Genomic DNA, 22,626 nt, shown 5'->3' on the forward strand with positions numbered 1-22,626 from the left:
CCTTCCAGTCCTAGTGTTCTATGAATTCTTGTTTTAGTCCTAATTGAAGTGCAGGATCTGGTCCAAGAGATAAATATAACTGGACCACTTGGAAATAGTGACCACAACATAATAAAATTTAAAATCCTTGGGGTGGGAAATATACTTCAGCAGCCTAACACTGAGGTATCTAATCTCAGAAAGGGGAGCTACACAAAAATGAGGAGGTTAAAAAGAAATTAAAAAGTACAGTGCCAAAAGTAAAATCCCTGCAAGCTGCATAGAAATTTTTGAAAGACACTGTAATAGATGCCCAACTTACACACATCTCTCAAATCAACAATACCAAAAAGTGCCACCATGGCTTAACAGTCAGGTAAAAGAAGCACGGAGAGAAAAAGGAATCATTTAAAAAGTGGAAGTTAAATCCCAGCGAGGAAAATGAAAAGAACATAAACTCTATCAAGTTAAATGTAAGAACATAAGAAAAGCCAAAAAGTAGTTTGAAGAACAGGCAGCCTAAAACTCAAAGTAATAGCAAAATGCTTTTTAAGTACATCACAAACAGGAGGCCTGCTAAACAACAAGTGGGGCCCCTGAATGATCAAGATACTAAGGAAGCACTCAAAGATGATAAGCCATTGGGGAGAAATTAAATGAATTCTTTGCTTCAGTCTTCACAGCTGGATGATTAGGGAGCTTGCCAAACCTGAGACTTTCTTTTGAGGTGACAAGTTTTGAGGAAATGTCCCAGGCTGAGGTGTCAGAGAAGGGTTTGAACAAACTGACAAACTTAAGATGAACTTAATAGTAACTAGTCACCAGGACCAGATGGCATTCACCCATGAGTTCTGAAAGAACTCAAATGTGAAACTGCAGAATTAACTGTGGTTTGCAACTTATACTTTAAATCAGCTTCTGTGGCTCATAACTGGAAGATAGCTAAAGCGAAGCCAATATTTAAAAACTGTTTTAGAGGTGATCCTGAAATTACACACTAGTAAGTCTAACATCAGTACCAGGCAAATTAGTTGAAACTGTCAGGGATTTTATCCCTTGGGCATTATCGTCCCCGTGGACCAGGGGAAACAAGCCTTTGGCCATTAAACATCAATACAGGTACATGAAAAATCTAAAGTTACATAGGCTGTCATTTAGCAGCCCCTGCAACGGTTACTCTGAGTCAGTTGGTTTCCCCGGTAACCTGAACTCATGAATTATTCACGACTGCAGGTTCAAAATGGAGCCCTCTGATTGGCCCCAGGTAAAACCTTAAAGCACTTTCGGCCGAGAGGAGGACCTATTTGAAAACACCTGCATAGAACCTCCAGTATGTAAATCATGTAATGAATATTTATGAGATCCCTCTATAAATTCAGGAGCTGCAGCCCATTCGGCAGCCCTGAGGAACTCAGGCTAGACCCTGTTACCTCGCACGGAGGGGCATGGCCACCTAGTGGCGTCCGCTGGACTCCGAGGCCAAGCTTAAACAGCCAAAAGGCCTGAGCTGAAATCACTATGGAGCCTGCCCCTCAGGCGGTGCCAGCTGGGAGCGGGAGAACACCGCAGTAACCGGCTCACCTCAGGAGCCCACCGGCGCGGAAGCAGCGCCAGCGCCCCAGCGCGCCTCAACACTAGCCAGCAGCGCATTGCGTCAGGGAGCAGCAAGCGGGCCCTTTGGCCAAGTCACCGGGTGGCAAACTGGCCCCCACTCCGGTGGGGGTACTGTGTACCCAGTGACGTAACCAGGGACCCACCATCAATATCACCAACGCTCCCCAGCATCTGCATCTGCTGTGCCTACCTGGACCATTTCACCGGACAAGACATATTTACCTGGACGAGACTTCCATTCACCAAACAAGTCACGTAATCTATTTACTGGCCCATGGCACAGCCCGGGACCTTTGCCAAATTAAACATTTCATTTAATATGACACTTTTGGGTACTGGGTCCCCTAATAGGGGGTAGGGGTCATGCCTCTGCCGCGCCCTTTCCAGGAACAGGGAAGGGCTGTACCCGGGGCTCGACCCTAGGGCCGGGCTTAATCACCCAAATTTAAAAACATTTAAGCTGTACACTTGAATTAATAGTTTGTAATTATAGTTTAGATTAAATACTTAGTTATAGAATTAGTTAATAAGTCATACTTACCACTGCGCAGGTGGGTTACCACAGTGAGGGCATAGCCTCCCAGTTCCCAAGTAAATCCTGCACCCGACCTATCCTATAATCTCCCAGCGCTAACTGAGAGGGGCCGTGGCAAACTCCCAGTTAGAAGAGGGACCTCAGAGGCAGAGCCTTATTTGTTAATAAATAGAATAATAGGTTCACCCTAAGCCTCCTCCTTGTTTCACCTTCATCCCTGGAGCTAGCCACTGCCTGCCAGGAGGGTTACATCTTAAAGCGGGAGGGTATGTGCATCACCCCTGTTCCTCTCTCTGGTGGGGGGTGGGGCGGTCTGCAGAGAGGTGGGGCAGTCTAACATCGCCGGGCCTCCACCGCCTCTCCTATACATCTTAGGTCCTCGAGGATCCGGACGACTAGAGCGGGGAGCCTCGCAATCTGGTCACGCTAACCAGGCGGCTCAGAGCGGGCCGTAAGAGGTTAACAATTCCCCGCCACAGAAACTACAGCAAAGAATAAAATTGTCAAACACACAGATGAACATAATTTATTGAGGAAAAAAGTCAACCTGGTTTCTGTAAAGAGAAATGCTGCTTTACGAGTATTCTTGGGGGGTGGGGGGGAAGAGTGTCAATAAGTATGTGGGCGGGGCAGGGGTGTTAAAAAAAACTCAGCAGATATAATGTACTTGGATATCCCAAAAGACTTTGACAAAGTTCCTCACCACAGACTCTTGAGTAAAGTAAGTTGCCATGGGATAAAAGGGAAGGTCCTCTCATGGACTGATAACTGGTGAAAAAGACATGAAACAAAGGATAGGAATAAATGTTTAGTTTTCAGAATGGAGAATAGGAACAAGCGGTGTTCTGCAAGAGTCCGGGACCAATCCTCTTCTACCTCTTTATAAATCATCTGGAGAAAGGGGCAAACAATGAGGTGGCAAAATTTGCAGATGATACTAAACTACTCAAGATAGTTAAGAACAAAGCAAACTGTGAATAACTTCAAAAAGAGCTCACAAAACTAAGTGATTTGGTAACAAAATGGCAAGTGAAATTTAATGTTGATAAATATAAAGTAATGCACATTGGAAACAATAACCCCAGTAATACACACAAAATGATGGGGACTAATTTAGCTATGACCACTCAAGAGAGATCTTGGAGTCACTGTGGATAGTACTTTGAAAATATCCATTCAATCTGCAGCAGCTGTCAAAAAAGCAAACAGAATATTAGGAATCATTGAAAAGGCATAGAGAATATGCCAGAGGCTATCTATCTTACTGCCTATGTATAAATTTGTGGTACACCCACAATCAAATTCTGAGTACAAAGGTGGTCCCCTCATCTCAAAAAGATATATTGGCATTGGAAAAGGTTAAGACAATGGCAATGAAGATGTTTAGGGGTTTGGAATAGTTGTTATATGAAGAAAGATCAAACAGACAAGACTTTTCAGCTTTTCAAAGGGGAGACTAAGAGGGGATATGATAGAGGTCTATAAAATCATGACAGGTATGGAAAAAAAGTGAATAAGGAAAAGTTATTTATTTGTTCTCATAACATAAGAACTAGGGGTCATGAAGTGAAATTAATGGGGACCAGGTTTAAAACAAAAGGAAGTTTTTTCTTCACGCAATGCATAGTAAGCCTGTGGAACTGCTTGCCAGAGGATGTCATAAAGACCAGGACTTTAACAGTAGTCCAAAACAAAAAAAAATCTTGGAGGCTAGTTCCAGAAATAGGTGTTAGCCAGAATGGGTAGGAATGGTGTCCCTAGCATCTGTCTGTCAGAGACTAGAAATGGGTGATAGGGATGGATCACTTAATGGTCACCTGTTCTGTTCACTCCCCTTGGGGCATCTGGGAATGGCCACTGTCAGAAGACAGGATAGTGGGCTAGATGGACTTTTGGTCTGACCCAGTATGGCTGTTCTTAAACCAAAAAAAACAAAAAAAACAAAAAAAAAACAAAACCACCTTTTCATACAAGGCCAATTCCCATAAGCTCTAAACTGTTTGTGTATACATAGGTTTCCTATGGAGATCACAGGCCCTGAATTGACACTTGAGCCCACTCACAGAAGAATTTGTCACCAAAGTTTTTGGAGGTAGAAGCCTGGATTAGATACATTCCACTCCACACCTGAAGCTGCTCTGTACCCTGAGTTTAACAAAGAGACAATATCTAGTGGGATTATGACAAGCACGCTGTCAGGCCCCTGGACTCAAACCCTGGCTCATTTGGTTCCCAATAAGCAGTCTTGGCCAGCATGGTACACCACCTCATCACATTATCAGTGAATTCACAGACTCCAGTGGGTCAGACTCCAGCATTTCATGATCAGCTTCCTGGTTGGGTGGTAAGAACACAAATTTCCTGCTTTTCTGTGCAACAAACCCTTACCGACTAGTTGCTACTTGGATTCAGTTCGACCCCATACTGCCACACCACCCGATCCTGGCTTGCTGCCTTATGCAATCCTACCCATTACCTCAGTGCATGTTCACCTTAGATTAGGCTTCTTGATTATCATACCTTTCATGTAAAACAAATAAAAAAAAAAATCAGAGAATTAAAGTTAGCTTAAGTTTGGTTAAAAAAAGTGAAAATAATGAGTTAAAGCCAACAGGAATGCAGTAGGAAGAATGCCTGGTTAAAACAAACAAACAAAAAAATCAGTTTTCTAAAAAGAAGGCTCCCGAGAAAGTTACTGCAGCTGGTCTTAAATAAGATAGAGAATCTGTCTTGGAAGGAGCCAGCATGGACCTTGTCACCCTACACACTGGAATTATCTCAAAAGTTAGGGCATATGTAAAGCCAGATACAAATAAACTATCAGTCAGCAAGAAGAAGGGGGACAAGATAGGTAGGAAAGGGTTTTGAGAGAAAGCAGTTTTATCTAGAGTAAAACTGGAAATAAGAGAGTGAACCGTCTCAAAATTATTTTTAGCTGAAATCAGTAATTTGCAATGACACCACTTTGTTAAAGGGTTCAGAAAGTAAACCTTATAAGGGTTAATTACCAATACTTGCCTAGTTGGCGGTAACAAATATTGGTCTAAGCGCTCCTAGACATAGTTTATTTGTATATACCTTGACCAAATACAATTTTTTGTTACTGCTAATATATACTAAATTGCTTATTATTTAGAAATGTTTAAAACACTTCTGTCTACTATTCAGCCTTTAAATTTAATTAAAAAATTATGTTTAAATTAGTGTTGTGTTAATATCCTACATAAATAACTCCAACATCATGCATGAACTCTGATTACTGATCTGGAGCACACTTTAATCTGCCTGACCCCTGGGTGTTACATCTGCTGGGTAGATACACACTCCTCTCTCGCTATACGAGCACAATTGGTTCCCAACTTTCTGCTCATAGGCAAAAACTCATAAGAGGGACACTAAATTACCATTAAATACACGTTGAAGTCTCTGATTGGTTCCTAGTGCTCCTAACTCAGCAAAGGAGTGGCAGCACGTGGCGCTGCTTTTGAAAGGTAAGTGAACCTTGGGTGTGGGGGGTTGGAAAGGGTTAAAGGCTGGGAGACGTTTGGGGCCATAAGCAGGAGGGAGAGTTAAAACCTGGAGGCGGCTCTGGTGGAGGAAGTGGAGGCTGGTTCCTCCAGGATGCAGCAGAGGTACTGGTGGAGAGCACAGGGAGTGGCAGTCCAGTGGTGTTGGGAGTGGGTCAGGCCGTGGTTTCAGATCTCCCTGCCTCACAGCCAGGGACCCCATGGCTCGCTCTGCTCCAGCCACAGGGCTGCGGGTCTTCCCATCCCCCAGCCAGGGACCCCACTGCTGCAGCGGAGCCAGCCACAGGGCTGCGGGTCTCCCTCTGCCCTGGCCAGGGACTCCACAGCTGGCTCATATAAGTGGGGGAAGTTCACTTGTTTTGTGAGCAAAAGTATGTATTTATGTCCCTCAGAAGTACTCATTAAACAAGGGATGAGCGTATACTGATCTCTGCCACTGTCCCTCTGCTAGGTAGATATATGAATCTCAACCACTGTTCGTGACTCAAAAGGTGAAGTGTGGCATGCTCTGATTTCACTGTATACTGTAAAGCACACAAGTACGAGATATTCTTATTTATGGTTTTAAAAAGGCATGAAAGTTGACTGATGAAGCCTGGCACTATCTGATGCTGTTGCTGTGGAAGTTAGGCCCTTATTGATCTGACATCTAATACTACTGCTCTGAATTCTGTGTTCTGACCTAAACTTACTTTTGGTTTCTGATGTTGAAAGCAAGGTAAGAAGTTTTAGGGTTATTTGTACCAAGAGTCACCTGTTGTGGCTCTTCTCAAAATAGCCGGTCAGATAGTGATCAAAACTGTTGGAGCTATGAAGAGGTCAAAAGGAAGGACTCCATACTGCTAGCATGATGTTCTACCATGAATTTCAGGTATCTTCTGTGAGATGGATGTAAGGAAACATGAACACAGGCATGGAGCAGGTCAAAAGTTGCAAACCAATCCATAGGATTGCAGAAACCGTGCTTAACATTTTGAACTTGAAACTGAGGTTTATGATGGTGGGGTGATGAAGAGACGGGGTCGGAATGAATATACACTCTCTTGCTTAATGAAATTGAGGTAGTGGGAACAAAAAAAATATTTTGCTTCTGAGCTCCAGCAGCACGTTCTCCACTACGCCCACTTGGAGAGTCTACCCTCCTGCTTCAAGAGTCTCTTGTGAGAAGAGTTCCTGAAAAGGAAAGCAGGCAGAGAAGGTGGTTAGAAGGGACTGAAACTGGATGGACAGCTCTTGTTTCTGATTGAGGATCCATTGGTTCATGGTACTCATACCCCAAGCTTCTTGAAAATGGGAGACAGTTGCCATGGTAAAGCAAAAAGATTTTGACAGGCCAACCTAGTTCCTAATGATGGTGTCAAATGTGCTTCCATTCAAAGTTCTAGGCTCAGCAGTGCATTGCCTCCAGTGATGTATCTGCCTCTTCCTCAGTGGCACAGAAGATCTTTGGTGGCTGACCATAACACAGAGTCAAGACGCACCAGTTGAAATACAGCTTATGTGTTGTTGGCTTTCATTTCTGGAGTTGGGAGTGAGCCTTGAGGAACGCAAAGTTACCCTGAAAGACTCCAGGGTATGATAAGGCATATGAGTGCCACTGCTGAAGAGCTCTGTAGCTCTGAAGTGGGAGGTCACCTGTCATTCTCTGGGCCTTATTAGGGATGCTTGCAGACTGAAGTCATGACAGTCTTCTGGCAATCATATACACTGCGTTATCAGATGTCCTGTGCAGAATAAAAGAATATTCTAGCAATCAATTAGACCTTAGCCAGGAGAGCTTTCAGTTCTTACTGGTGCATCCTGAGTGGCTTATCTACAAAGTTAATTTGCCTCACTTGAAGAAATCACTGAAAGCAGAGCTTGGTAACTTGCAACCTACATTTGCAAGCTTGCAGACAAATAGATCTTCCAGCCCCAAATTTTTGAGGATCCTCTTCTTTGTGGGTGGATTTCCGAGGACCTTGCTGCTTTGGTCTTCTACTGTACAGCTTGCACAATGAGAGAGAGAGAGAAACTGACAAGATGCTGATAAAAATATTCAGTCCTTTCAAAGGACTTACTTTTGTCCACATTCAGAGATTGAGTCAATGCAGATGTGTGTCAAATGTTTTGGCAAGTTCCAGCAGATCATTATTCATCAGCATAGCTAATCTACCTGTAGTTCCAGACTGAACTCTGTCCAAGAATGTGCATTGGTCTTTTACAGACTCAAGGGGAATATCTAAGTTTCTGCCATGTGTTCTATCAAGTACTAATGAAATATAAATTCCTCTGCACAGACTGGGGTGTTCAAACAAATTTTATAGTGGGGGTAACTGCATGCCATTGGACCATACTGTAAACTCTATATATAACACAAATTACTTCATGTCAGAGGGTGCTGCAGAGCCCCCTGCACTCCTGGTTTCAGCATCGATGGCACAGACTGATGTAGGTGAGTGCACCATCTCCCTCCAAAGAACAGATTATTAAAGCCAGGATGGGGTGCTCCCATCCTGAAGAATGTCCCTCTTGACTCTCCTCTTTTTTGCTCCTGCGGCAGCCATGGATAAAAGGTATTCTTTTACATTATATGGAAACTGATCTTGTCTCTCCACTGAAGCAGACCTAGGAAAGAGTGGAGGATGTTGGCCTCCTGAATTAGGGCTGAACATGCAAGGGAACCCAACGTTGCCAGGCCATATAAGAGTAATGCTGTGGAAGATGCCTTTGAGGATAATCAAATGGGGTGATCGCTGTACGGTCCTGATCTCTTTGCAACTCCTCTCATTGATTGTTCCCAGAAATCTTTTGGGGACTCCTTCTGATTTAGCCCATGGTAAGATGGAGGAAAAGTAGGAAATGATTCCATACTGAATTAAGGGAAAAACAAGGAAAAAGAAAAGCATTCCTTCTTCCATGGGAAGGGAAAATTGTACAGGTTCACCCTCCTTCCTCTGGCTCCTTCAGGACCTGAGCAGTCCAGATGTGTTATTGTGCCAGACCAGAGTCGGTCATGTCTGCACCCTGCCTCAACTCCTGCACCTGGGCTCCCCAGCTCCACTCCCCCCACAGGCTCTTGGCCCCAGCCACCCTTCCCCAGCCTGCAGGTTGCTGGAGCTGTGGCTTCCTGCCCAGCTCCAGGCATGAGGTGCTGTGAGCCACCACTTCCCAGTCAGGGCTTTGTGAGCAGCCCCAGCCGTGGTTTCTGTGGGCCATGGCTTTCTGCCCAACCCCTGCAATAGGCCACTGTGAGCCTGAGCTGCCAGCTTCTCATTCAAGGCCACTGCCCCCCGCTGCTGCCCTGGCCTAGGCTCCCAGGTTGTTGCTCCCCACCCCACCCCTCCGTAGCTGCCCTGCTCTGGGCTCCTGCCATTGGTCTGGCTGGCCCCTCCTCCTCCCAGCCCTGGGACTCTCTGTTCATGCAAGATCCATGGTCCCATCAGATGAGTGATGTTGCCAGATGAGAAAATGCAGGATCTGGAAATTTTAATCTGTGTTTGGAGTACATTGCCTGCAAACCAAAGAGTGACCTAGGACACTTCTTCAGCCAGATGTGAATACTCTAAAGCAGTGGTTTTGAAACGTTTTAGGCTGAGTACCCATTACCGAAGAATGCATACTATGAGGTACCCTCACCTGATATATGGTCTTAAGGTACCCATGATTACATTGCCACATCTTACTAAATAAAATACACTGCCATTACAAGCTTCTTGCATGCTCCTTGAAGAGAGCTCATATAAAAAACAATTAGCGTTCTTTAAATGGTGTTCAAGATGTGTTGCTCATGTCCATTTCAAGTTGGGTGTGCGTGAACACATACCCAGTCCCTGGAAGCTTTTTGCCTTAGCTAGGAGCCATACAGTCAGCGGGGCACTCCTGGAGTGCTGCCAATATGGCGACCAATATATACACTGCCCAACTGATTACAATCCCCCATCCCCCACTCCAGTTCCTTCTTGCTGCTATTTGAACAGTGGGGAAGGCAGGAGGGCTTTGGAATGAGTGGCTACATCTACACTAGCCCCAAACTTCGAAATGGCCACACAAATGGCCATTTAGAAGTTTACTAACGAAGCGCTGAAATGCATATTCAGCGCCTCATTAGCACGCGGACGGTCGCGGCACTTCGAAATTGACGCAGCTCACCACCGCGCGGCTCGTCCAGACGGGGCTCCTTTTCCAAAGGACTCTGCCTACTTCGAAGTCCCCTTATTCTCATCTGCTCATGGGAATAAGGGGACTTCGAAGTACACGGGGTCCTTTTGAAAAGCAGCCCCGTCGGGATGAGCCACGCGGCGGCAAGGCGCGGCAATTTTGAAGTGCTGCAGCCGCCTGCACGCTAATGAGGCGCTGAATATGCATTTCAGCACTTCATTAGTAAACGTCGAAATGGCCATTTGAGTGGCCATTTCGAAGTTTGGGACTAGTGTAGACACAGCCAATATGAGCAACACATCTCAGAAAACACCAGTTACCAAACAGGTAACTGTGTTTTCTTCTTTGACTGATCGCTCATGTCCATTCCAAGTTGGACTGGATACAAGCCAATGCCCAAGAGGTGGGGTTGGAGCCCCAAACAGACTGCAGGAATGCCCTGTTCACTGATGTGTCTTCCTGTGTGTGCTGCATCAAAGTGTAATGTGCTGTAAATGTATGAATTTAGGACCAGCTGGCTGCCCTACAGATGTCCTGGATAGGCACCTGCGCCAAATATGCCACAAACGACGCCTGCGCTTTCATGGAGCGTGCCCTAACCGGAGCGGGAGGAACCCCCACGAGCTTGTAACACTCTTTGATGCAAGTCACTATCCAGGAGGAAATCTGCTGGGAGGAGACCAAAAGGCCCTTCATCCTATCAGCAACTGCCACAAAGTTGCTGTGTTCCTCTAAAGGGCCTAGTCCTATCCATATAGAAGGTCAGCACCCTCCTAACTCCAAGGTATGTAAACATTGCTCCCTGGGGGAGGCATGGGGCTTTGGGTAAATACCGGTAGGGAACTGTCTTGGTTAACGTGAAAAGCAGAGATCACCTTCTGCAAAAACATGGGGTGAGGTCTCAGCCTAACCTTATCCTTGTGAAACACTGTGTACAAGGTGTCCACTGAAAGTCCCCTCAACTCAAATACCCTCCTGGATGAGGTGATTGCCACTAAAAATGCTGTTTTGTAACTCGAACAGCAGGAAGCAGGTAGCCAGGGGTTCAAAGAGGGCCCTCATAAGCTTGGCTAACACCAAACTGAGATCCCATGGGGGCAGTGGTGCCCGAACCTTGGCCTTGATTCCTTCTAAACCTTTCAGAAACCTTTTGACTACAGGGTCTGAGAACACATGAGACGTTGCATGACCCGGGTGAAAGGCTGAGATAGCAACTAAGTGCACCCTAACCCAGGGGAGGGACAAACCCTCCTGTAGCAGACCCCATAGGTAATCTAAAAATCAACAGGATGGGGGCTTGAGAGGGAGATAGCCCTCTGTGAGAGACACACATTGAAACCTTTTCCACTTAGCCAAATAAGTCATGGCCATGGAGGTTTTTTTCTACTACACTCATCTCTTGCTATATGAGCACAACTGGCTCCCAAATTTCTGCTCGTAGGCGAAAACTCATAAGAGCAACACTAAATTTCCATTAAAATATGTGTACTTTTCTGATGTATTTGACTAGTTTGGCACCAGAAAAGAGATGTAGTGTATGTATGCAGAGCAGACAACCCAAGTGTGGGTCCCATTAGAGCTGTTAAAAATCACCAGCTGGGCAGTTCCCAGCTGCATGTAGCTGTTAAAGAAGTCATTTGCAGTTTCTTAACACGGTTGTCTCAGGCAGATATATAACCAACAGAGCTAGTGCTATCACTAGGGATTGCAATTACCTTAGGCTTATGCACTGGAACGTTAACACTTGAGTTAATTGGTTTTAACGATTGTCACCTACTGGGAGTAGGAGGGCTGGAGGAGCCACCCAGCCTAGCAGCCCTTGTGAAGAGGAGGCGCGTAAGGCTGGGGCAGTGTGAACATGGGGGGAATGTGGGACTGCAGGGGGAATCTAAGGCTGAGGGCAGTTTGGGGTTGCTGAGGGGCTCTAAGGCTGGGGCGGTCTGGGGCTGCTGGGGGCAGTTTGGGCCTTGGGTGGGGGGTTAAAACCTGGCCAAGGGTGAGGATTGCAGGGCAGGTGGAGGGGGACTAATACAGAAAAACCTCAAGTTACCTAGAGGTTGTTCATGTAACCCCCGCATAACTCAAATTTTCCTGAAAGGGGAGGGTAGCCAGGAACCACTAGGGCTGGTCAGCTTCCTGGCTCCCAGCGTGGCAGGAGCTGGGAACCAGGGGTAGTCTGCTTTCAGTCTCCCCATGGCTTGTGGGACCTGGAAACCGATCAGCTCCTGGCTGGTCAGTTTCACGTTTGCACCAGCACAGGGGAAGGAACCAGTCTAAGAGCTTTCTCCCTCTCTTCCCCGAGCTTAAGGGCTGTCTGACAGCTGCATGTCTGAGGGAAGGGAGGGAGAAGGCTCCAGCCATGGGGCCACGGTCTCCCCGTCCCCCAACCAGGGACCCTGTGGCTGGCTCATAAGCGGTGGAAATTCACTCATTTAGTGAGCAAAGGTAGGTATTTATGTCCCTCATTTTAGTGAGTACTCATAAGTAAAGTACTCTTTAAATGAGGGATGAGTGTATTTAACAATACTTCCTTTATGGGATCCAAACAGGCCAGCTCTCGGTCCCTCAACCACGGAGCATCCACACTGTGAGGTGCAGCGACTGGAGACTGGGATGTTGCAGTCTCCCCTCTTGCTGCATCAGCAGGTCCAGCCGGATCAGCAACATCATCAGCTTGTGGATCGACAGGTGCAGGAGGGTTGAGTACCAGGGCTGACAGGCCCATGCTTGTGCCACCAAAATGATCAATTTGCCTTCTGAGCAAATCTTGAGGACAACTCTGTGGACTAGCGGAATTGGAAGGAATGCATAAATCAGCATACCCAACCTGGGGACATTGACGGCATCCGCCCAGGACCCCGAGCTCTGACTGCTGCAGGAGCAACATGTCCCCCATTTCACATTGAGGTGGGAGGCAAACAGGTCCACCTGGGGATACCCCTACCTCTGGAAAACAGAACGAACGACCTCCGGGTGGTCGTTCTGTAGAGTTAGGGTTCCATAAAGGACCTGTTGAGTTGGTCTGCCAGTGAACTGTGCACACCTGGCAGGTAAAGGGCCTACAGAGTGATTATGTACTGTATGCAGAAGTCCCAGAGCATCATGGCCTCGTGGCACAGGGGAGAGGAGCGTGCACCCATCTGTTAATGTAGTACACGGCTTTCGTGTTGCCTGTACTGACTGAAATGAAATCCAGTCAGACTGGCCTTCAAAGTCACAGGTGCTAGTCTGATGGCCCTGAGCTCCCTCACATTTACGTGGAGCTGAAGGTCTCACACACTCCAAAGAGCCTGGGCTCGTAGCTGACCCAGGTGCACTCCTCACCCCCACTCCGAGGCATCCGTTACTAGGGAAAGAGAGGGTTGCTGAAGGGCAAGGCAATCACCAGTGCAGGGTCAACAAAGTCCATGTCAGCACCGTAACCACCAAGCCTAAACTCTCTCTTAGAAGGCATTAGGTTGATTAAAGCCATAGCTTTAGAGGGGGCATCCTTAACCTGGTGTGCGGTACCACAAAAGTGCATGCTGCCATGTGACCCAGCAAATGCAGGCAGCACCTGGCCATTGTAGTGGGAACTGCCAGAATGTCTCACATGATGGCCCCCAAGGACCTGAACCTGTCATCCAGCAGGAAAACCCTGGCACACCCAGTGTCCAGTCGTGTCCCTACGAACTACTGACTGAGACAGGACCAACACCGACTTTACCTCGTTGATCAAGAGACTGAGGCTTACAAAGGTTTGATGGATCAACTGCACATGCTGAATAACCTACGCCCTGGAACGACCTTTGACTAGCCAGTCTTCCAGGTACAACAAAAGCTGTGCCCCCTTCCTGCATAGGTGCAACGCTACTACTGCCATGCGTTTCGTGCAGACCCTTGGGGCCACAGACAGACCGAAAGGCAGGACTGTGAACTGATAAGGGTGCCCATCTGCCATGAACCTGAGAAACCTCCTGGGAGGAGAGTAGATTGAAATATATGTCCTGTAAGTCAAGGGCTGCAAATCAGTCCCTCTGCTCCAGCGTCAGGAATATAAGACCCAGGGATATCATGAAATTTTAATCTTTTTCACAAACTCATTGAGACTTCTTAGATCCAGGATGGGTCTCAAGCCCCGCTTTGGTTTCGGAATTAAGAAATACCAGGAATAAAACCCCTGTCCCCCGAACCTGGGAGGAACTTCTATGGCCCCAGAAACCAGGAGGGATTGCAATTCCTGCTGTAACAGGATCTTGTGAGAGGGCTAACTCAAGGACACAGAAGGTGGTTGGGAAGGAGGTACAAAGAGAACTGAACAGCGTATCCCCTCTCTACCACACCAGCCCCACTGGTCTGTGGTGATGCTGCACCACGTATGGTAAAAGGGGGCTAGAGAGAATGAAAAAAGTGGTGATGCTGGAGTAGGTCAGAGGGACTTGACACTCCCAACCGTGCCATCAAAACTGCAGCTTGGGTTCCCGTGGGCCCTTTCCGTGGCCTTGAGGTTGTAGGACAGGTGGGCGCCATTCAAGCCAATTCTGCCTTTTCCTGCCATCCCTTGGTGGCTGCGGAAACTGTTTCTGCTGAGAACAGGAGTTAAAATGCCTGCATTGGTTGGCAGGCATATGCAAGCCCCAAGATGCGGAGCTTGGCTCTAAAGTCTTTCAGACTGTTCAGTCTTATCTGAAAATAGGGAAGGGCAATCAAAGGGGAGGTCCTGGATTGTCTGCTGGACCTCATGAGGCAGGCTGGAAACCTGCAGCCAAGCCCCCTGTGCATCACCACTCCAATGGCCATAACCCTCGTGGCAGAATCCATAACATCCAATGCCGCCTGCAGGGCTGCCCTTGAAATCAGTTTGTTCTCCTCTACCACGGCTGGGAAGTCCTGCTTGGTTTCAGGTGGCACCATCTCAGAGAACCTAAGTAGAGAGGTGACTGTATTCTAAGCATACCTGTTAACCAGAGCCTGCTGGTTAGCAATTCTTAATTGCAACCTTCACGTTGACTAGACCTGCTTCCTATAGAGGTCCAAGCATTTAGCTTCTCTATTTTTCAGGTCGGGACCTTGGAACCCTTGGTGCTCTATGGTGAGCAGCATCCACTACTAAGGAGTCAGGTGTGGAGGGGTTCATGAACAAATGTTCATTGCCCTGGGATGGGACAAACTACCATCTCCCATTCCTACAGGCCATAGGAAGGGCGGAAGCAAGGGTCTGCCAAACCTTTTTAGCCGTATTGGTAATTGTTTTGATTATGGGCAGAGCCACCCTGGTGGGGCCTGTCAAGGAGAAAATGTCTGTGATGGGGTCCATTTCATCCCAGACCTCCTCCACTTGCACTGCTAAGGAGCTGTTGAAAAGTCCTGCCATCTTCCAATACAGGTGAGAGTGATGACCCCTGCCACCATCTGAGAGGAGGAGGAAGATGATACCTCTTGCACCTCCATTTGGAGGGGAAGGGTAGTAGAGACCTGTTCGGGCACTTGGCCCCCCCCCCGTGGAAATTATGGGCAAACCAGGAGGTGCCGTAGGCAGAGCTGGTATAGGCGCTGGCTGGCCAGGAAACCACACCGCAGGTGGCACAAACAGCACTTTTACCGCTCCCTGTACTTGAGTTGGTGCCAGTGGCTGAGCTAGTACCTGCCCAATTGGCACCAGAGGTCCAATTACAGATGGCGCCAGCACCGAAGGGGTCTGGTCCCACTGCGATGGTGCCACTGACGGTGCCAAGGTCAATGCCGACAAAGTAGACGCAGGTGGCTCCACAATGACTGCCACTTCCTGCGTTTGTTCCGGTGGTGAGGCATTCATTGACATCAACAGTGCCAAGACAGGATTGGAGAGGCCCCCTGCACTGTTAAAGGTAGTCCAACGGCCTGACCTTGTGCCTCGTGAAATGCCCATGGGGTGCAGAAGGACCACTGCTGAGTCGCCTTCAAAGCCAGCTGCCAACCCATATAGTCTGAGCAATGGCTAAGGTGCCTGTGATAGCTACAGCACAAGTTTCTCCAGCTCCCACTCCATCTGGAGCTCGAGTAAAAGAAAGTCCAACTTTGACACCGATTCAGGAGCAGATGACCACAGCAGGGCCATCAGAGTTGGTGTCAATCTCATGTGCACCGAGGACAGTGCCAGTGCCAGAGTATGGGGCACCTGACACTGGCCCACAGTCTGTTGGGTCAGCACCGAATACGGTGTTGGTGCCAGCATCGATGTGAGCACAGGGGTTGGCGCCAGTGTCACAGCAATGGGCCGTGACTGCTCTGTTTCAGTGCCACGGTGCCTGCCCTCCACAGACAGAGAAGGACCCAGCATCGTCATCTGCAGGAGTCCTTGTGCCCCTCAAAACACTTCCAGCATTGAGGGCAAGTCCAGGGCCTGTGGGCTCCTGCTCCACACTGACTTCAGTGGACATACCTCCTGCCCTTTGGCTGTACCACCCCCAGGTTGAAAACCACTGTTCTAAAAATAAGGGGTTTTGTATTGCCCTTCATAAAGCTTTCTCCAGTAAAAGTGACTTTAGTACCTGAACTACAGACATATGAGTCAGTACAAAAGCAATACGCAGTACTAAGGAGGTCTGTAACAATATCTACAATACAAGAATGTAGGCGATGGGTACCACCATCAAAACAAGTACATAGCAGGTGGGGAAGTGCTGGATATAGGAGGTACATCATGCCATAGTAGGACTACGGGACCATGCAGCTGTTGGTGCCACCTGAGCTACCTGAGACATTAGTACTGAAGTACTAGAATAGGTCTTTTCAGTCTTACAACCATTCATTCACTAAGCCCAAAGTGAGTCATGGTGACGTCTGCCTCCTGCTAGGTTGAGAAAGATGACTTGCATCGTGGCTAGACTTCAATGTCATGCTCTTTCCTGCTTCACTGACATCTATACTTACACAGCAGCGGATGGTGGGAAGTGATTCTGAACATCGTTATATCTTACTAGGTTGCTTGTTTCAGATGGCAAACTGGAAAAGCAACATTAAAGGTCAATGGCTTCTAGCGTAATGGAATAAATCAAAGCTGTGCCTTGGGAGAAGGATCTTAAAGCAGTTAACTACATATTTCATGGCTCAGGTGTCTTCTCCAGTACATCAGACCATCCTTCATTTTCCATTAGTGTAGTAAGTGACTGCACGGTCTGTATGATTGTCTAATGTGGCTTGTTTAATCCATATCATGTGATGCATGGGTTAGCCAAGTGACCATATCTTAATGCTGCTCTTTTCCTCACAGCCTTTCCATTGCCTTTTGGTGAAATTCCTGAGTGGGTGTGCATTTTGGCTCCTAACCAGAAAAGCACTTAAGGTGGCATCTCAGAGATCTTCATAGCTTTGCAAGTCTGAGCTCATTTATTGTGCAATCATATTCTCATATTATTGCTCATTAAATTTCTTTGGAGGAATGTTGGCAAGATATACTTAAGAACAGGCAACCAGTCTGTCCACGTACGCTGATTTCAGCATTCCTGCAACAATTCTCATGGCAACATTCAACTGCATATCAGCAACTGTCCTATGTATATTACCTGCCTGTACTAAAATGCAGGATTCATTTTCTGGCAGCCAAAGGCCAAGATGGAGGTCTGCAAGGTAAGTGTCTGCTCTACAAGTGATCTCACGTTGTTCATAGATTATAGATTATGCTCCTACCCTTGGCAGTAGCCTGGATCAGATATTGGCACTATGTAAGGCTATGAACCTGAATCACTGCAAGATATCTTTGAGTATCAGGGTACAAAATAAGATGGACTGATCTTCTGGTTGAGGTTTTCCATCTACGAAGGCCTGCCTCATCCTCTGCAGCCACGTTTCAGCAGCATCTCCCTATTGAGATCTACTTGGAGAACTCTCTCCCGCCTCCCTCTCTCCTTCCCCCTAAAATATATACTCATTGGTATAGCAGGGTCACATAAGCAGCAGATGTGAAACCCCAGTGATTTTAGGATCATAGCAGAAGAACAGAACAGCAGCTTTGTTTGATAGCCTAGACAAGTTACTTTTTAACACCACACACACGCCCACCAGTAGAACTGAAGGGCAGGAAAGGGGCACAGGCATACACCCAACAAAAAGAATCCCACTTTATCTACATCATGAATGGAATCTATGCGAACAATTTACCCAGAAAAGAGTTTTAGATGTGGACAAGAAAGTATCTCCCCCTGTGGTCCAAAATATTTCAACTCAAGACAGTGGCACTAGATTGTTACATATTTATAAAGAAAAATTCTAACATATTTCCCCTTGTACCTTAGCCATAGTTATCTTTTACAGAAAGTCTGTAACTCAAGTGAGCAGAACTAAGTAATATGCTTCAGAGCACAAGAACTAGGCTAATTTATACAGACATGTTTTGCCTATGGAAAAGTGATTTATTACAAAATCTAATTCATCCATCAAAAAAAAGACAACAATCACATAAATGTTACAGTTATCTATACAATAGATTAAAATATCTTCCCATTATCACAATTTTTTAAGCCACAGGTCCTAACAAAGTTAGCAGAGATCCAAATACAATCGAAAATTTCTGAGTTGATGTACCAATTGACACAGTTCATCTATCTCTGCTGTAAAGCAGACAGAAAAGTGCAGAATTTAAACTGGTGCTGGATCAATAACAATGAGCAGTGTGTTGGGAAGCTTTTGAAAACTTAAATAATTTTTTCTGGTTGTTTGTTTCTAAGATTTATGCGCTTAAAATTTGAATTTCACTTCACTTCACTTCACTGGTAAAAAGGGGAAAGCTAGAAGTTCAATGTAGTATATGCCCAGATCAAAATGATGAACACTTACACGGCTGCCCTTTTTTGGAAAGTCATATAGCCAATGGCCTGCATTGATTAGAAACAAGAAGCTTGGCAATCTTACCCAAAAAATGTTGCCTGCCCCAACATACTGCAAGTGTCAATTCATGCCAAACCTACCTCATACCTATACTTTTCAGAAGTTCCGTAAAAGTGAATGTCACCTCATCCATGTCAACTGCTGCAGTAAAGATACAGATCCCCCATATTTCCTTTTTCTTTTCATTACAACCCACCTAGTGAAAGAAAGAATACAGTTTTAGCTTGCTTTTATAAGCAGAATAGTAATCTTTCAAACAGAATGTCAGAAGACACCCAAAGCTATGATTTCTAGCTACCTGACAAGTCAAGAGATCCCAATATTGCATTTTCATCTAGAAGATGTACAAGACATTCCAATATTCACTTCTACAAAGAAAGCTGAATTTCTCCCCTGTAAACTTCAAAGTAGGCATAGCCTGGGAATGATGATGTTTCCAATGATATCCTTCAGTTTAGCATATGCAATAAATGGTCTTGAAGGCATTTGAACATTTTAAGTGCCTCAAACCTGATAGACAAGGCAGATTACAACTTTCAGAACTAGACTATAATTAGCTTTTTAAAAAATAATCTTAAAGGTGGGTAAAAGTTTACAAATTCAGGAAATATAATATTAGACTTCTGTGAAAAGAGGATGTTATTATGAAGCCAGTTCTGCTTAGCTGGTGGAGGTTTACAACTCCCCTTCCCCCCGCCCCCCTCACTTTTCTTCTTCTTTAAGCAAACACTGCTGACACTCAATATACAGTTTCTTGGGGTCCACCCAAATATTGGCCAGGCTGACTTAAACTGTTTCTTGATAGCAGTGAAGAAATCTGAAGAGCAGACATTTCAGTGCTTCTCTAAGTCAACGCAAAAAATGACTTCCGCTAATAACCAAGTATCAACTGCCAACTGACAGGTAATTTAAACATATATTAAAAATTGGCATCCTGCTTAAACATTAACTACTTGTTTTTAATGCTACTAAAGCTACTCTTAGGTTACTATTTAAGATTCATGTTAGCTCCATCAGTAACTTATTTTAATTTATTAAAAAAAAAATAAAAACACTATTTACACACTGCCATAAGAAATGTTAGGTCTACGAACAGGCATTTGAATCCCATACAATACAGTTACTGTATAATTTTGCCCATGTTTAAAATGCAAATTTAATAAAGTGAAAAATTGTAAGGCCTAGATGTCTGGAAAAAGACCTACAAGAGGTTTACACTTTGACATTTTAAAGATTCACAACTTTGAAATTTAAAGAGTAAGTCTTAGTTCTCTTTTCTCCTTCACAAATAAGTTTTAAAAAAAATCAGTTTTCATTTTTTTATTACAGAATCATGTAAGCTGAAACTAATTGTGTTATGTACTTCATAGAAATAGCAGATAATTGTAAGCCACTGGGGAAACAGGTCTTCATTTAAGACAAAAACATATCTGTTGGGTGAACCAGGAGGAAGGAGCTAAGGGGAAAAGAAACAGAACTACTGAGCCTACTTTACATACATTAGCTGTGCACACAAAATTTGTAAGCACCATCAGCGGGTTGATTAGTGAAGATAAATAAGCAGATTGATAGCGTTAGTCTTCCACTCCACCTCTGACTGGCCATGAGCAGCTGGGAATATCCTGTAGACGTGATGGAAAGATTCTGAGAAGAGATTTGAAATATAGAAGGTTTTCACTGGGGGAGGAGAAGGAGATGAATGGCCCTTTCACAAGGAATAGCATAAAAGAAGTGCAAAGATGATTGTCAATAAGAGGCCCTCACTCAACTCCTTTAACAAATCAAGTACTCGCTCCCAGGAGGAGTTATTTCCTCCAATCCCCACCGATACCAAGATCTGCATTTTTAAGTCATCTTGCCATTAGCCGTCAGTTATGCATTCTAAGCATGAGTTGAGAGTGAAGCTGACAGATCAGAGTCCTTATTCCGTAAAGCAACAAACCAGCCCAGATTCTCACCCCCGCCCCCTCAAAAAAAAAAAATCTCATCAACTTTACCGGGATTCTAAGCAGAAATAAGAGTCCATGAGTACATATGGCTTTTGCATGGTCGGGGACTTAAAGCTGCCTTGCAGTTATAAAAGTAAACCCACATCACACCCACTTACAGATTACCAAGTCACATCAGTAAAAACTTGACACAAAAGCTGGACCAGAACAGTGTAGTTGCTTAACTAAGTGGGGCTTCAGCATACATGAACTATGATCAGCACCAGCTTCATGAACAGGCTCTTTCAGAGCACACTACAGTAAACCCTCAAAATGCGTGACTGCCCACTACACTGGGAACCAGGAAACCGACCAGCCCTGGCTGGTCAGTTTCCTGGGTCCTGCAAGCAGGGCAGTTCGGAACCAAGCTGATCAGTTTCCCAGGTCCCACAAGCATGGTGGTCTCAATACACTGCTGCCTGGGTCCCAGCACCTGGGAGCCAGGAAACTGACCAGTCACCTGGTTCCTGTCTCCCCCAACTTGCATAACTTGAGGGTCTACTGTATTAAGATGATAAACTAATTGATATTTCTTATGCCATGAAAGTTATATGTTGTTGCCATTTCATGAAGATGGCTCCCTATCTGGAGAAAATCCCTATTAAATTAGAGTACCAGAAAGAAAGTTAAATGAAGTCTAAATCAGTCAGGTCTGGAGATGAAATAAATGGCCTTTTTTTTTTTTTTTTAAATACTGAACATTTATGTAGCGGTTTAGATTTAAAGAAAATAAATAGTTTCAAACTGAGTAAAACTAAGGAAAAAAATAAACCAAAAAACAACAGAAATTTGAGATTGGATTGCATCGAAGAAGGAATGGAGGTTGAGGACTCTCCCAGAACATGGCGAGTGATATATCTAATCCACTATAAATGGAAAAGTTACAGTAGAAAACAGCAAAATGCCTCAACTTAGATCATGCCAGAAATCCAAGCAAACTTCATACAATTACTTCTTTTATAGTGTAACTACAACCAAGCTTTTAATAAAAAGAAACATCTATTTCAAAATGTACACATTTACAGTTGTCTCAAGAGAAACCCAGATGAGAAGACAGTAATTTAAAAAACTAGCACTGAAATCAAATTGGAGCACAAGCTGCCATATTTTAAAGTAAACACCTCAACATTTAAAAAAAAAAAAAACAAAAAAAAACCAACAAGCTCCCAACCATGAAGCCCCATCTGATCTCGTAATGAGCAAATTATAGAACTGTCTAGAACACTACAGAGGCAAGCTGGGTGAGGTAATATTTTCATTGGTCCAACTTCTGTTGATGAAAGACAAGCTTTCTACCTATGCAGAGATCTTTTTCAGGTCATTTTTTTTTTAATTTATTTGCCCCAGGTCCCTAAATGGACCCTTCAAGGACTGAACTCCCAACCCTGGGTTTAAGAGGCCAATATCAATGCCCAAACCACTGAATTATCCCTTCCCATCAAGAAAAAGGTACTAAGAATATCACAGCTGAATACAAGATTGAATATATATAGGGGGCCCTTATTATAAGTTGCCCTGCTCTAAGTCATTTTGCATATACATTTGTTAAGCAATTCAGGAAAGCAAATTCATTATATGTCACACTGATCTGCACTTACATCCTTTAGGGACTCAGGGACCAAAAGCCAGGAACAGAGGAGCTTTGTAGTGACTGGGCAACGGGTGCTGTAGTGCAGGAGCCCTGGTAACGAGCCCTGAAGTCATGGGGGACCACAGGGAGCCAGCAGGCAGTTGGGGGATTGGCAGGGAGCCAGTGGGGAACCACTGGCTTATCTTTCTATTTATTGGTTTTTGTGGTTTATATGTACCCCAAGTGTCTGAAGTGTATGTGTTGGGAACATCTCAAGCTAATTATATTATTTCTTCTGGATATTAATTCCCCTTTATAAGTTGTTTCACTTTAAGGCCATGTCTACACTTGGCCAAAATTTCAAAAGGGCCATGCTAATGGCCAAACTGGAGAATACCAATGAGGCGCTGAAATGAATATTCAAACACC

At 45.2% G+C, this 22,626-nt stretch overlaps 1 protein-coding gene across 2 annotated transcripts in view; it reads right to left on the minus strand.

Moving 5' to 3' along the window:
- RB1 (RB transcriptional corepressor 1) overlaps positions 1-22,626 on the minus strand; it is a 193,386-nt gene that overhangs the window by 165,519 nt on the left and 5,241 nt on the right. The window contains exon 3 of one of the 2 annotated variants that reach the window (XM_074987914.1): positions 18,720-18,835. The exons of the other annotated variant lie outside the window; for it this stretch is intronic. Within the exon in view, the coding sequence (XP_074844015.1) occupies positions 18,720-18,835 (116 nt within the window). The remainder of the gene's footprint in view (positions 1-18,719; positions 18,836-22,626) is intronic. 2 annotated transcript variants of the gene reach the window in all.

This window comes from Carettochelys insculpta, chromosome 1 (assembly GCF_033958435.1).
Source record: "Carettochelys insculpta isolate YL-2023 chromosome 1, ASM3395843v1, whole genome shotgun sequence".
NCBI classification, from domain to species: domain Eukaryota; kingdom Metazoa; phylum Chordata; order Testudines; family Carettochelyidae; genus Carettochelys; species Carettochelys insculpta.